The 15,057-nt window shown below is 38.1% G+C and overlaps 1 protein-coding gene across 1 annotated transcript in view; it reads left to right on the top strand.

Annotated features, from left to right (window-relative positions):
- LOC306871819 (ephrin-B1-like) overlaps positions 1-5,523 on the top strand; it is a 42,042-nt gene extending 36,519 nt beyond the window's left edge. The window contains exon 5 of the mRNA XM_079419992.1: positions 1,643-5,523. Within this exon, the coding sequence (XP_079276118.1) occupies positions 1,643-2,028 (386 nt within the window). The 3' untranslated portion in view covers positions 2,029-5,523. The remainder of the gene's footprint in view (positions 1-1,642) is intronic.
- Positions 5,524-15,057: the final 9,534 nt, after the last annotated feature.

Consider the following 15,057-nt stretch of genomic DNA (forward strand, 5'->3'; position numbering starts at 1 on the left):
CTTGGCAGCTCCACAGGCTGCGAAGTGCCGGTGGCAGGAAGGACCCCCCCCTGAGGGGAATTCCTCACTGTCACCGTAAGACCAGTCCGGCCACTGTCAGAGGTAGTGGTCCCTCGGCTGCCGCCAGGGGGAGCCCTAGATCTAGGCAGGGGCACGGGCACTCCGCCCCTTTGCAGGAAACGGAGCCTGGTCCGCAACTCCGCGATGTTCATACTCCCGCAGTGAGAGCATGACTCATCCACGAAAGCTGCCTCAGCGTGATCAAAGCCCAGACACGAGAGGCAACGATCGTGACCATCACCCGGCGCCAGGTAACGACCGCATCCAGAAACGCACGGGTGGAAAGGCATCTTGAAAAAGACGCGTCTTTAAAAAGACGTTCCACCCGTGAATGCTCTTTCAGAGAAAAGCACTCTTTTAGTGTGCTGAAGCGCACAGGGGAGATGGCCGCTTGCAGCACGATCAGAGGGTAGTGCAATCCGATGTGTGCAACCCACTCGACAAAGGGAGACCACCACCGCTGACGCGCCGTCACACCAACACACTGACTTGCAGACACTTTGAAGATTTGGTCAGGAGCAGAACGAAGAACGCTCGGCTCCGAAGCGAAAAGCTGAATATGCGCTGCACCCGCTGCCTAATTATACTCACGCTGTGATTAGCGGCAGCTGGATGCAATAATCGCATGCCAATATCCATTGGCTTGTTTAGATACTCTCGTAGGGGATTGGTCTCTCTAAGCGAGATCCCAATTCGTCGGTCACCGACGTGACTCGGAGTGACCGACTGATAGGGAACTACTGTTCCAAAGTTTGGGGTCAGTAATTTTTCTTTTAAAATTGTTTTCACAAAAATATTAAGCAGAACAACTTTTTTCAACATTGATAATTGCAAGAAATGTTTCTTGAGAACCAAATCAGTATCTTAGCATGATTTCTGAAGGATCACGTGACACTAAAGACTGGATAAAATCTGCTGAAAAATCAGCTTGCCATCAGGAGTAAATGACATTTAAATGCAGTTTTGATGAGCATAAGAGACTTCTTTCAAAAACAAATAAAAAAAAATCTTAGCAACCCCTAAACGCTTGAATGGTAGTGTAGATAGCAAACCTCACTAATCAACTAATTTGACGATTAGTTGACCATCGTGACCCATCCCATCTATTAAACTACAAATGCTATGCTGCTTAAATTTTATGTATGCCATTTAAATACACAGTCTGTATTGTTCATTGCTGGACTACCATTTGAAAGGATTATTCCAATCTGGGTGTGTGTTGTTTAGCTTTGTACTGCCATTAAATATATTTGACAACATGGATTTTATTGTCAAGGAAAAATGTGTATTCATAATGCCTATTTAGCTGCAGTAGTCATCGGTAGCTGTTTCAGCTGGCAGCGCAACAATAAATGCAGCAACGGTTTTATTTACTTTAAAAGTAGCTCAGTGCCAATGCTAACAAACTCAGAAGTTTGTTTCTACAGCCATCCTCGGTTATCTTTGCCTCAGACAACAGAGAGTGACTCTAAACACTGATAATGAGAGTGTGTGTTGCTGACATCCTTCTTACTGATAGTTAACAATGAAAGAGAAACGAGTGTGCATCACTCATAATGTCCGTTTTTTTTTTTCCTTTTAGACACAAGAAACCAGGATAACAGTCCTGGGTCGGTGGATGGAATTTTCGGCTCCAAACCAGCCCTCTTTGCTGCCATTGGAGCTGGCTGTGTCATCTTCCTCCTCATCATCATCATCCTCATCGTCTTGCTCCTCAAGCTTCGCAAGAGAACCCGCAAGCATTCACAGCCAAGGGGCGGGACTGCCCTGTCACTCAGCACTCTGGCCACACCCAAAGGAGCCGCCCAGGCCGGCTCAGAACCGAGTGACATCATCATCCCCCTGCGGACAACAGAGAATAACTACTGTCCACACTATGAAAAAGTGAGCGGAGACTATGGGCACCCCGTCTACATAGTGCAGGAAATGCCACCCCAGAGCCCTGCCAATATCTACTACAAAGTCTGAGAGAACGCGAGCGAAGCAACCGCAATAAGAACTCGTTTTTGTAAGGTATCCTGAATCTTTTTTTCATTACCTAACCCCATCTGCTCCGTGTGCAAGAGGATGGAGAGGGAGAAGTGGAAAAGAGGAATGAAAAAGACTATGCGGATGACATTACTCTCAGATTTCCTTCCCTCCGTCCCTTTTCCGAACACTACACTGTGTGTACGTGTGCGTGCCGGTCGCTCTCGATGTGTGTGAAACGGCAGGAAAACCTCCCCAAATTGCATGGCACTCAGGCACGGACTTCAACTGTTGAAGAACAGCTGACAACCAATCACAGAGGAACGCTAGAGTGACATCACAAAGCAGGAAGCTCTCATTTGTGTGTTTTTTTGTACCGTTACGACTCTTAGCTTAGTTTTGTTGTCTGTTTTTCTTCTCTCACTCCATCACAGTGTTTTGTTTTTATCGGTATCGATTCTTGCAGCTTTCACAGTGTCTCGCTCAAAGAAAATGTCTTAAACACTGTTAAGAATGCCGCTCTCTTCCTCACACACTCAATATGTCCTCTCAGTTCCTTGCGTCTCTCCAGACACTCATTCATTTTACATGCTGTAGAGGCAATTGAACAAAAACACACACACTTGTACTCGTACACACTTTGGTGTTCACGGGTCAGTAACAAACAGCTTCTCTGTGGAAAAGCGAGCGAGTGAAATAGGGAATTTAATATGTAAACACCAGTGTCAGACCTTCCAGAACTCCCGGTCTGCTTTTTGTTCATTTGAGAATTGTTTCAGTTGAAATTCTCTCTCCTCTCAGCCGAACACAAGTAGTTATTTGCTATCTGTTGTTAGGGATGCGTGAAGTGCTGAATAATATTTGTATCTTGTCATTATTATTTTCCCAAAGGTTTGTAGGTCAAAAACATCTTTAGGGGTTTGCCTCTACACCATGAGCCTATGACCTCTTTTCAGTCACAGACATGCTAACGCGTAACATTGCATAATTTAGTCCACTAACAAATTTTTTTTTTGTCTGTTTGGATGTAGATATGGACTCTACCAGTATGACCGTGTGTATGTTGAGTCCCATGCACAAGCCAAAAATCCATCGACATACAGAACATGTGAAATTATGCCTTCACCTCTCCCTCCTCTCAGATATGCACATAAATTATCCCTGTTTGCATACAAACACACAGAAAAAAAAAAAAAAAAACATCCACGAATCAGAGAATCAAAACAAGCTCAACGTATCATCCTGGAAAATCCAGTGCTAGATCTATTTTTATATGGACTGCACGTGAAATGATAAACTGCAAACAGTGGCGGCAGGTGTGTTTACGCCTATGCTAATTTAAAATTAGCAGCATTTGCATCTGGCTTCCAGCGCAGCCAATCAGAGGAAGCCCAATATTTCTCTGTAGCTTTCTCGTAAAATAGATTTTTAAAATGATATTTCAATTAGGGTTTATTGCTGTTGTTTTTTATTGTCGTTTCTTCTTAATTTAGTTTCTAAGGCCCGAGATTATGTAAATAATGTATGCTGGGGAAATAATTTTGATATAAAGTTCCAGTTTATTAGAGACCCTGTTAATGAAAATATAATTAGGATTTTTGAAAATGCAAAAGCTTTTGTAAATAGTCTTTTTTGGAAAAAGACATTTTGTAAGTAAAAGGTTTCCTGTCTCATGGTTTTCTCTTTTTATTTTACTTTTTTTCCCGTTTCGGTTGGTTTTTGATTAAGGAGACTTAGAGGTCCCTGTACAACGGGCTTTAAAAGGTCAGCCTAAAGCAGCAAAAAGACATACAAGTCCCTTCACATGCACACACACTGACACACACTTTATCTTCCCTGTTTCACAAGGGGATGGTGGTATTTTTGTTTTGTTTCATTTTTACAAATGCTGTGATGGAAGAACCAGGTCAAATATTCCATGACATAGTTCATAAAGGAGGAAAAGAGGAGAGAGAGAGTTATTACTCAAGAAATGCCTAAATACACACACACACACTCTTACTGACTGACTCACCAGTCATTCTTATAGCACACAATATACATGCATATATATATATAAACACCATCAGATACAGGGCAAGCACCAGCAAACTACTTTAACAAAACTAAACCAGCAACAGCTTGTGCAACTAAACTAATTATTTATGTGTGTTTATGTGTTACCTTAGAAAAGCACTTTTTGAAATTCATGGCTTTGTTTTTTTTTTTACCCATAGAAATGCACATGGGTGCACTGACCGTACCAGTCAGCTTATTAAAGTGGATCAGTCGCGGTATCACACTGCAACAAAATCATTTTCTTGCACAGTAATTTTGTCTTGTTTTCCAGTACAAATATCTAAGCATCTCTTAAAAAGGATTGATCTGAAAGCAAAATGACAATACATGTATGTAATCTTAGTTTCAGAGAAATCTAAGAGATTTTGGTGAGATTTATGCTTAAATAAATACAGTCCTAAATATTTAGATATTTTTACTGGAAAAAAAATTAAAAGTTTTTTTTGCAGTGCATTAACAAATGTTGACCCCAATTTTACCATAAACAGTGGCTCTCTCTGTACATGTTTAACAGCAAAAGCTGTGAATAGTTTGTGTAGTTTTATGGATGAGCACCGCTGTAGTGGGATCTTATTCTTTTGCTGGAGGCTTTTTGCAGCTTAGCTTACATATTTGGTTTGTGGCACTCTTAACAGCTGTGAGGCATACGCTTCCTTTGACGATTGTCTGTACCATAACAATAAGGTGAAAAAAAAAAAGTCAGCCATCTTGTTTATCAGATCAGACTTGAGGCTTTCCTCTCCAATGCTGCGGTCAGACACCTGTGACATTGTGTGGATCTTACTGACATCTGTTAATAACATTTCTCCCAGTGAGGTTGACTTATTTAAGGAGAACTTACTTAAAACCCAAGCATTCACGCAAACAGACACACACACACACACACTTGTACACACACTCCCCCCTCAGGCAAAGCGACAGATTGGTGGTGACTTTTGACCCTGTAAGGATTATCACAATATTATGAGAGAGACAAATCTAATGAGAAAACCTTTTCTCTGGCCTAGATCCATCCCATCACACACAGTTCATCCACTCTTTCACAAAATTTACTTGTTCATAGAGCGGGTCAGTGCAGTGCTGAGGCCTTAGGCCAACCGCGACTCCCATAAAAAACGTTCACAAAAAAAGCTTGTGCTGCACAATGTTTCCTCCTGCTGTTGCTGATTTTTTTTTTTTTTTATTATTATTCAGTGAACTACATTATTATTGTTATAATTTTCTTTTACTAAGATTTTGTTGCAGATTTCAGTATTATTGATTTAAGTTTTGATGTATGTGTTGGCAGTGCTGATGCCCCTGTGGCGACAGCGTTTTTTTTTTTGGTTTTGGTAGAATTCACACAGTGTCCTCAGAATTCTCCAATATATGACACTAAAGCCAAGTCTCAGCCCTCAGAAAGCGTTTTAAAAGGATAAATAAAGTTTTTTCCTATGGAAGCCGCTCGTCTCTTTGTGTTTCTGACTGCTTGTCTGCGTGAAAGACACAGTAAGAGAGAATGAATGAAATTAGAGTGTTCATGTGTGTTTGAAGCAGTCGCTTTCTGTTCAATGTACTCATGCTATATGTCAGTTTTTCTATCTCGAATACACAAAAACAAACTGTGCTGCTGTTTCAAACACAAAAAGCTGTCTCAGTGAGTGACGCTCTGTCAAAATATTTCATAATGCCTCTGGGTATCTGTCCCTGTCCACTCAAGACTCGCACACAAACACTCTTGTTTGACTTCAGCGCATTAAACTTTCAGTGAGTCTATAGTCAGTCAGTGGCTGGAGTACGGAAAGCATTCTGTCTTATGTCTGTTGGCGTTTCTGGAAAATGTTTATCGTCTTTTGTCTGCTATTTTGATCTGGGTTAGCATTATATATAAGAATTTGAACCATATTTCTAATTCATAATGCAATTTAATTTTTGTCTGAACCAAACTGATGTTAACAAAAGCAAACATAAGATAAAAACACATTTTCTGAAGCAACCGTGCCATTTTAACTTGCTTCTACAAGTCTTTTGCTCTTCCAACACTCTATATCACAAATGCAATGCTGTATCAGGTGAGCTACAGAGCAAGTTTACTAAATTCAGAAAAGCCATATACGGGGGGGAATATGTGATGCAGACATCAAAATGTATTTGTTTACAAATCATGCACTATATAAATAGTATTGTAGTAAAAATAAGTCTATTAATCAATTATCTACCCCGTAATCATAATTTGTGTGAAAAGCTAGAAACTGCAGTATTTGGAGTTCTGCAAAAATGTAGGTAGACACTCGTATTTCCAATAAGCCTTTTGAACTATGATACAAAATGTGCCATACAGCTATTTTGACCATTAGGGTGGGGTTGAGAAGTTCTTACAGATGTAATGATGATCATGACAAAGTAGTTCAGCAAAAGAGATATAATTATATTTATATTTAGGAAAGACATACAATTTACTATATTCACTAATATATAACTCAAGTTTAGTGTGTGCGAGACCGATACACAAGGAGAGACTTAGAGAGTATTAGGCAAGTCATGTGACAGGTGATCAATCTGCACAAGACTGATATTAGATTTACTGCCCACTCACCCCTAGTGCATTCTGGGTAAATGCCGTGGGCTCTGCAAGCTCCTATCTGCTACTATTACAGCCCCCAGAGGGAGGGAGAGAGAGATTCTACAGAAAGAACCGGAGGAGGGAGTTCAACGGGTGAAGTTAGACAACAGTGCAAAGACTTGAAAACAGAAAGAAAGAAAGAAAGAGAAGGGAAGATGTACGTAATTCTGTGAAAGATTGATTTTATTTTATCATCTGTTTGATGATGCATCGATAAATGGTAGAGAACAATTAAGCCTGAGATCTCTCGTCTCGTCAGTAATCCAATCAGACTCCAACACTGAACTGCTCCCTGCAGCTGCCATCAGATCACACTTGATTATTATCCTAAGAAATGGTGTCCTCCTGTTTCCAGGCACACAAACTTCCTCATAACTTCACATTTCAAAATTCTCAACAGCTTTTTAAAATAGAGGTTACTTCAGATGCATTTGAAAAATTTACAAAAGTAAATATGCAGGCCTAACAATAAAATGTGAGCGTGTAATAAACAGGCCTCATTATCATGCATTCATTATATATTTATCATATATTAGATATTATATAAACTCTCTATGAATCTTTATATATGTTTTTACAATAACATAAATGACTGTTTGAAAGATTGTGATCAGCGATTTTTTTAAAAAGCAATAATTTTATTCAGCAAGGAATCATTCTATTGATCAAAAGTGACTAGATTCCTGTTTCAAATAAATGCTTTCCACAAAAATATTAAGCAGCGCAGATGTTTTTAACATAACAAAAAATGTTTCTTGAGCACCAAATCAGCATATTATAAAGATTTCTGACACTGAAGATTGGAATAATGACTGCTGAAAATTCACAGGAATAAATTATTTTAAAATATATTAAAACAGTTATTTTAAATTGCGATCTTGTTTTAAAATATTATTGTTTTTACTGAATTTTTAAATCAATATAACATACAGTATATATAGATTATTAAGAATATAATTCCATTTGACAACTTTGCCCATTCTCCCCAAAATGAGGTTTTGTCAGATTTATCTAACGTCTCAAGACAATCACCCCCCCCCCCCCCCCCTCCAAACTATAGCTTAAACCCTCATATGTAAACAGACTCACACATAAAGAGTTGTGTTTTGTCTGCCATTGGTCTCTCTCTGGGTATGTTTGTGTACACTCAAGACGCAGGAGAATGCTTCATATGTGGCGCTGTAAGAGTTCAGAGAGCCGCAGTCGGGAGTAACATAAATATTGAACTATAACGTCTGCTACCTAGCAAAGCAGAGAAGGAGAGATTGATGCCTGGAGAGTGAGAGACAGACAGAGATGGAGGTTGAGGGAATATACAGTTATTTTATTCTCTTCCTCTATTTTACATGGTTTAATTGTTAATTATTTTTTAACGAGCTCTGTAGAAACAAGTTTTTGCTCCTCTAAATCACTGTTTCCTCCACTCTCTCCTCTCTCCCTTCTCGGTGTAGGCGCAGCAGGAGAGCTCTCTTTCTCTCACTGTCTCTCTGCTCTTTCTGCCTCCTAACTCACTCTAATTCCCAGTGATCTGTTGGGGGGGGGGGGGGGGGGGGGGGGTTCAGGGTGGTTTCATTCATGTCCTCTCATTTGTCTATGTCAGTAGAGTAGCCACTCTCTCTCTTTCTTTCTTTTTTTTTTTTACCTGAATACCTGAAAACTTTAGAAACTCAGTGCACAAATACACACACACACACGCGTGTGTATATATATATATATATATTTTTTTTTTTTCTCCAGGTATATGTTCAATTAAGTCATTACTATAATTATGTAAAATAATTTAATACCAATATATGTGACCCTGGACCACAAAACCAGTCATAAGTAGCACGAGAATATTTGTAGCAATAGCCAACAATACATTGTATGGGTCAAAATTATCGATTTTTCTTATAAGCCAAAAATAATTAGGTTATTAAGTAAAGATAATCTTGTAAAATTCCTGCCGTAAATATATCAAAACTTAATTTTTGATTAGTAATATGCATTGCTACGGACTTCATTTGGACAAATTTAAAGATGATTTTCTCAGTACTTTGATTTTTTTTGCACCCTCAGATTCCAGATTTCCAAATAGTTGTATCTCGGCCCAATATTTTCCTATCATAACAAACCATACATAAATGGAAAGATGATTTATTCAGCTTTCAGATGATGTATAAATCTCAATTTAAAAAAATGTACCCTTATGACTGGTTTTGTGGTCCAGGGTCACATATTACCTTAGATTAGACCTGAAACACACACACGCACACACGCACACACACACACACACACACACACACACATGTTGGTTTTTGTGGTTTATGGGGACTCTCCATAGGCGTAATGGTTTTTATACTGAACAAACTGTGTGTGCTATTGCCCTACACCAACCCTACACCTAAACTTAGCCCTCACAGGAGACTTTGTGCATCTTTATAAACATGCACACACACACACACACACACGAAATGTGTGCAAAAAAAAAAAAAAGATTTAGCTGCACTAAATCATATCATATTATTCTTACATCTACACAAGTGCACAAACTTGTCTCTGAAATGTTATTAGTATCATGCCAACATTAAATCCTAAACTGTAAATCATTAATTGGGTGTGCGAGTCTTAGAAACAGAAATTCACTTAACAGACACAAACTTGCACAAGTCAGTCATATTTTTTGTGTGTGTCTGTGAGTTTTAAGGAGGGTGACTGTATGAAAAGTGGGGCCGTAGTCACAGAGGTTCATCTGGAAGCGGCCTGCTCCACTGCCTATTAAATCTTAATGTATTTATGATGAAGCCGCATGGACATGATAGCAAACATGAGGAACCTGCTTTACTTCCTAACTCAGAGTTTGAAACGCTCGTCCAGAACTCGCTGAAACTCGCTCTTAAATTCTGTCTGACGCTGGAAAACCAGCCTGCTGGAAATGTGACCTAAATACCACACCACATGCTCACCCTAAATACCACTCACACACACACACACACACGTTCACAGCAAATACTGCCTGTTCGCCCCTCGGCCGGCACACACAACGTATCCAACGGCATATAAAACAGATGAGAGGTCATGAACCGTCCAGTGCATCTCTCTAATGAGAGAGTTTATGTTTGTTTATTCAAACAGCAACTGAATGCACTGCATTCATATTTTGAGCGTCTTCCAAAAAGGATTTGTTGAGGTTAAAATAAGGTGTGCCTGATAATTAGAGCATTTATACTTAAAAAGTGCATATGCATAAATACACATAAATATGATCATTTGTAATCCAAAAATAAAAGACCGAACCAAAATGATTTATAATTTTCTCGGAGCCTGGCTGCCTAAAGTCTTGGCTGGACTCTGTCGTTCTGCTCACTGCATTTCATAATGGTGGTGGACAAACTAGAAACTCTAATTCAGGGATTACTTTCCAAATGCATTGCAGCAGCAATTCACATTACATTAAGAATATATAAATGAGGGTTTTAAGATTGAGTTGTTGTGTATTTTTTAGGTTCAAGGCAACTGGAAAAACTCTGAGGGGCCTGAAAACAAGCAAGAAAGAGGTTCTTATAAATCAACAAGATTTGTGCAACTTATTGGGAAAACCCAAGATTTATTCAGGATGTGCAACACGACCAAACCCTGTTCCAAATGAGCCTTGACCCATATGAATCATTTTTTTTTTCTCTCTCACAGAGAGGTGATCTACGGGTCAAGACTTTTATTGTTATTGCCATGTTGTGAAGTGGACTTCTTCAAATTTGCAAAGGCCGATGAACTGTAGTCATTTAGATTTCGTTTCTGAAATAGTGCCCTTAAACAGACGAGTTCATGAACCGCCACTGCATACTGTTTTCTGTGGAAACCTTTTGACAAATCTGCACCCAAGGACCAAATTCTCAGCAGAACACTGTGAAATTCACCAATCATCAGTCCATTTATGCTAATGCTGTTATACATTGTATATGAGACTCAGGCGGCACTGCTGACAGCCAGACTTATAAGCTCATCTTGGTATCATCTTGGGAGACCGTAAGTGTTTAGAGTTTTGATGAGGTGTGTGTATGAAGTTAGATAAGATTATTTATATGACTGTATAAACCAGCTTGACGTTACGTCCATGTGTCATACACACACACACACACACACGCAGATCTCTGTGGATATGGTCAGACTGCCAGGCTAGGCGTGCAAAACTCAACCCAGCAGAGTGGAATCACTGTTTCAGCAAATTTCATTTGGACAATGGCTGATCTTGTTTATAAAAACCTGATATTATATTCTTAAAATACAAATCTCTTTCCATTCCTTGATTTCTATGTGTTTGTGTTTGAGATGATCGCATTTCTTGTTTTCCTGGAATAGCTTAAGACTGTCACACAGATCTTCTCTGACTAAAACAAACTCTCCTTCTCTCTGTTTCTCTCTTTCCATGCAACAGTCAAAAGATAAAAAGAACGTGAAAACAACAAACTGATGTCAGAACACAACTCATCGGCCCAAATAACAACTATTTGATTATTTACTTCATATATATAAAACAAGAAATATACAGTTAAGCACGTCATTCCTTCGTTGTTGAACTCGACAGACAGCAAAGGCTTTTTTGCATGTGTCTGAATGCAGTCAAGAGTCATTGAGGGATAGGAAACATGAGGGATTTGGTCCACAACAGACTAGTTGGCCAAGAAGAGACAGAAACTTAATGCACTGAGAGCACAGTAATCATACTGGTTTTCATCAGCACATTATGGTTTAGTCTTTACATTTCATCCGTTCCTACCGGCTGATGAAATCATCGCAATACAACATTTGGCCTTTCTTGAAAGTTGTTTTGTCTGGAAAGCATCTGCCAAGAATATGCGCAACTAATGGTGATATATGAAATTAAATTTGCCTGTAACTCTGCCCAAACAACCACCATAAATACTTTTTCCCCAGTAAATACAAGTCAGCATGGAAATATGTTTGAATCATCTCACATCTGTTTACAACGTTAAAATATGCATTAAGTAAATGCATAAAAATCAAAATGTCAAACTATCTTGACTTTGGTGATATTTGCCGTACTGTATATTTTACGAATTCTACTTTTGCTTCCGTGTCAGACTAGGTTCTAATTTAGTTCCTTGCGGACAAGGATTAGTTCCTTCTCGTCCTATGCATTATATTAATTGGCAAACTAGTGAAATTTATTTAAAGAGAAAACGCTGAACCAAGGAGCTCATTTAGCACTCCAGGATATTTGAATATTAATCACAATTAAGATGATGAATGGTACGTGTGTGCTAGTCCTATCTGTGGAGATAAATAGCATTAGCATGTGCCGAGCATATTAAAGCTGTGTTTCAGGATAAGGCAAATTAGCCAGAGTGTTGCTAATGCTAACTTGGCTGATGTGTTGCTGTAGCGTCGGACTCAGGTACAAATCATCTGTCTTGCAGATGATGTTTGAGCTCAATTCAGAACACTCATGAACGTTATGGGAGGTCGTAAGAGGTTGCATTGCAGTGGAATGGCTGCCAATAAACTTTAAAACAGTAATAAGAGGTCAAGGTGCTAGGACATTAACTCGGCCGGCTTTCTGGCCTGTAACTTTTAGGTATCACCATCAGACTATATTGGGTGAATAGGTACATGTTATGTTCCTCATATTAGGCAGCTGTTAACACATGCTTTATAACCAGGGAAACTGCTGGAGCAAACGAGATAAGTTTACTAAAGTGCTGCCAATTTTTCTGTTCTTTTCTGTTTTTTTGAGCATACACATTTTTTTTTTTTGTCTACTCCTCTTTTATTTTACCTTTTGGGTTATGTGCCTGAAACCATCACACAAAAAAGACACTGAGCTTCAGAAATTAATTTACTACAAAATATGATAAAATCCCAAAAACAAGCAAATTAAAAATAATGCTGTTATTGAACTTGATGATTTAATGGAAAAATTAAAGGAACACTCCACTTTTTTGGAAAATAGGCTCATTTTACAACTCCCCTAGAATTAAACAGTTGAGTTTTACCGTTTTTGAATACATTCGTAAATAATCAAGTAATAATCAAGGAACTTTGCTGCCGTACCGTGGGTGCAGCAGGCGCAATGATATTACACAGCGCCTGAAAGTAGTCCTCAGCTATATCATAACTAGATACCTAGCGGGGACTACTTTCAGGCGCTGTGTAATATCGGCCTATAAAATCACAACTTTTCATTTTCCGTCAGTCTTAGTAGACGATGTAAGTACAGAAGTGTCAAGTTTTAAATAGGAAAATTATCAAAACTCTTTGGTCATTTATGAGCGAGATGCTAATGGTCTAATTCGATTCAATGATCTATGCTAAGCTAAGCTAAAAGTGCTACCGCCAGACCCGAGATCTGATGAATGGATTCGAAAACGGTAAAACTCAATTGTTTAAATCTAGGGGTAAAAAGTGTTCCTTTAAAAGTTACTTTCTTCAGAATTGTGATGAACATGTGAATGAAAGCAATGCGAACAAAGAAATTACATTACATTGTGAATTTGTATAGAACACAACATCAAGTTTTTGGGCTTTTAAATGTGTAAATATTTGGCCACACTTTATTTTAAGGTCCAATTCTCGCTATTAACAAACCATTAATACCACGTTTGCATCAATAAACTACTAATCTGCTGCTTATTAATACTTAGTAAGGTAGTTGTTAAGTTTAGGTATTGGGTAGGATTAGGGATATGAATAATAGAATATGGTCATGCAGAATATGTGCTTTATAAGTACAAATAACAGTTAATATTAATATGCATGCTAATAAGCAACTAGTTAATAGTGAGAATTGGTCTCTATACTGAAGTGTTACCAAATATTTTTAATGCAGCATACTCTTGTAAGACATACAATAATTAAACATGGTAAACAAAACTTGGCTTGCTGTCCGCGAAGGAGGCTCGAACCCGAAGCTCAGCTCGAGCTCTGAGTAAGAACACCCCCCCACCCCCTCGATGATGGTAAGGTGTGGAGGAAAAAAAGAGAGGAATTTAGAGGAGGAGAAGGGGTGAAGGAGGGATGCCAGAAGAATTGTCGCTGGAACGGAACAATGACTGCTGCTTATATACGGTTGTAGCGGTGATTGACAGGACTGGATGATTAGGCTCCTCACGAACCTGCTTTGGGAACTTCATAAAAAAGGGGAAAAAAATCTCAGTGTGGACTGATAAAAAACACTTTCTCTGAAAATAAAGAAGAAAAAGTTACAAGTTATTTATTTAAAAAACTAACACTTAACTAACACTTTATTGCAGTGTAAATTTAACAAGTACAGTGTACTTGTAGTACTGTACTGTACAAGTATTGTTGCTGGAAAAGGTCATCTAATGATGTATCACATGATATTCGAAAACATTATCCCTAACTTGAGATGTCTGATCTGAGACTGAATGAAGAAGAAAAAAGAAAAAACATTTAAGTAATGAGAATCTCCTTGATGGATTTGACGGAAATTCAGTCTATAGTCACCTGCTATACTGAAGCAGTTCTGCTCATTATAATCATCTCTATTGTAAAAACAACATGAGACCTGATATGCTGCCATGTAAAACAACCCCTGCTCATGAGAAAGATGATGCTGTCTCTCTCATAATGCTGTTCACATGTTATGAGCGTTTATTTAGAAACCCTGGACTGATCCTTTTATCCTTTTGTTTCATGTAAATTAGACTTGGTACATGTTCCACTACAGCTCGCCTACTTTGATCTGCCCATTAACATTTAATCTCTACCATGTCCTCACACAGCACAGAGTACTCACACAGCTCGACCCTATGGTTACGCTACGGGAAACATGTGGCATTTCAACCCAACATACAATCAACACGCAAGACACATGAAGATAATCCAGGGTTATCCTTAACTAAAACTAAAACTATAAAAATGATGTGACATAAAATAAACATTAGGGAATAAAAAAAATAAATAAAAAAAAACTTATTTCACTAACTGCCAAGTTAAACTAGTAAAATATATACTAAGTAAGCTTTAAAAATGTATGAAAATGACAAAAACAACAAAATTAACAAAACTTTGAAATGAAAAAAAAAGTAAATATAAAAATAAAAATTGAAGTCAAAATATAAACATAAACTATAATAGTATATCAATATCACTTACATTAGAAAACTGGTTTCTGAGAGGACATTTGCCCCGAATTCTTATTTGTGTATCACAGAGAGATTTGCCATTTAGAGAAAGAAAGAAAAAAATAAAGAAAGGAAAGAAAGAAAGAAAGAAAGAAAGAAAGAAAGAAAGAAAGAAAGAAAGAAAGAAAGAAAGAAAGAAAGAAAGAAAGAAAGAAAGAAAGAAAGAAAGAAAAAGAAAGAAAGAAAACTCAGAGACTTTGAGGAAAAAATTAATATATTAAAAGT

This window comes from Barbus barbus, assembly GCF_936440315.1.
Source record: "Barbus barbus genome assembly, chromosome: 6".
Lineage (NCBI taxonomy): Eukaryota > Metazoa > Chordata > Actinopteri > Cypriniformes > Cyprinidae > Barbus > Barbus barbus.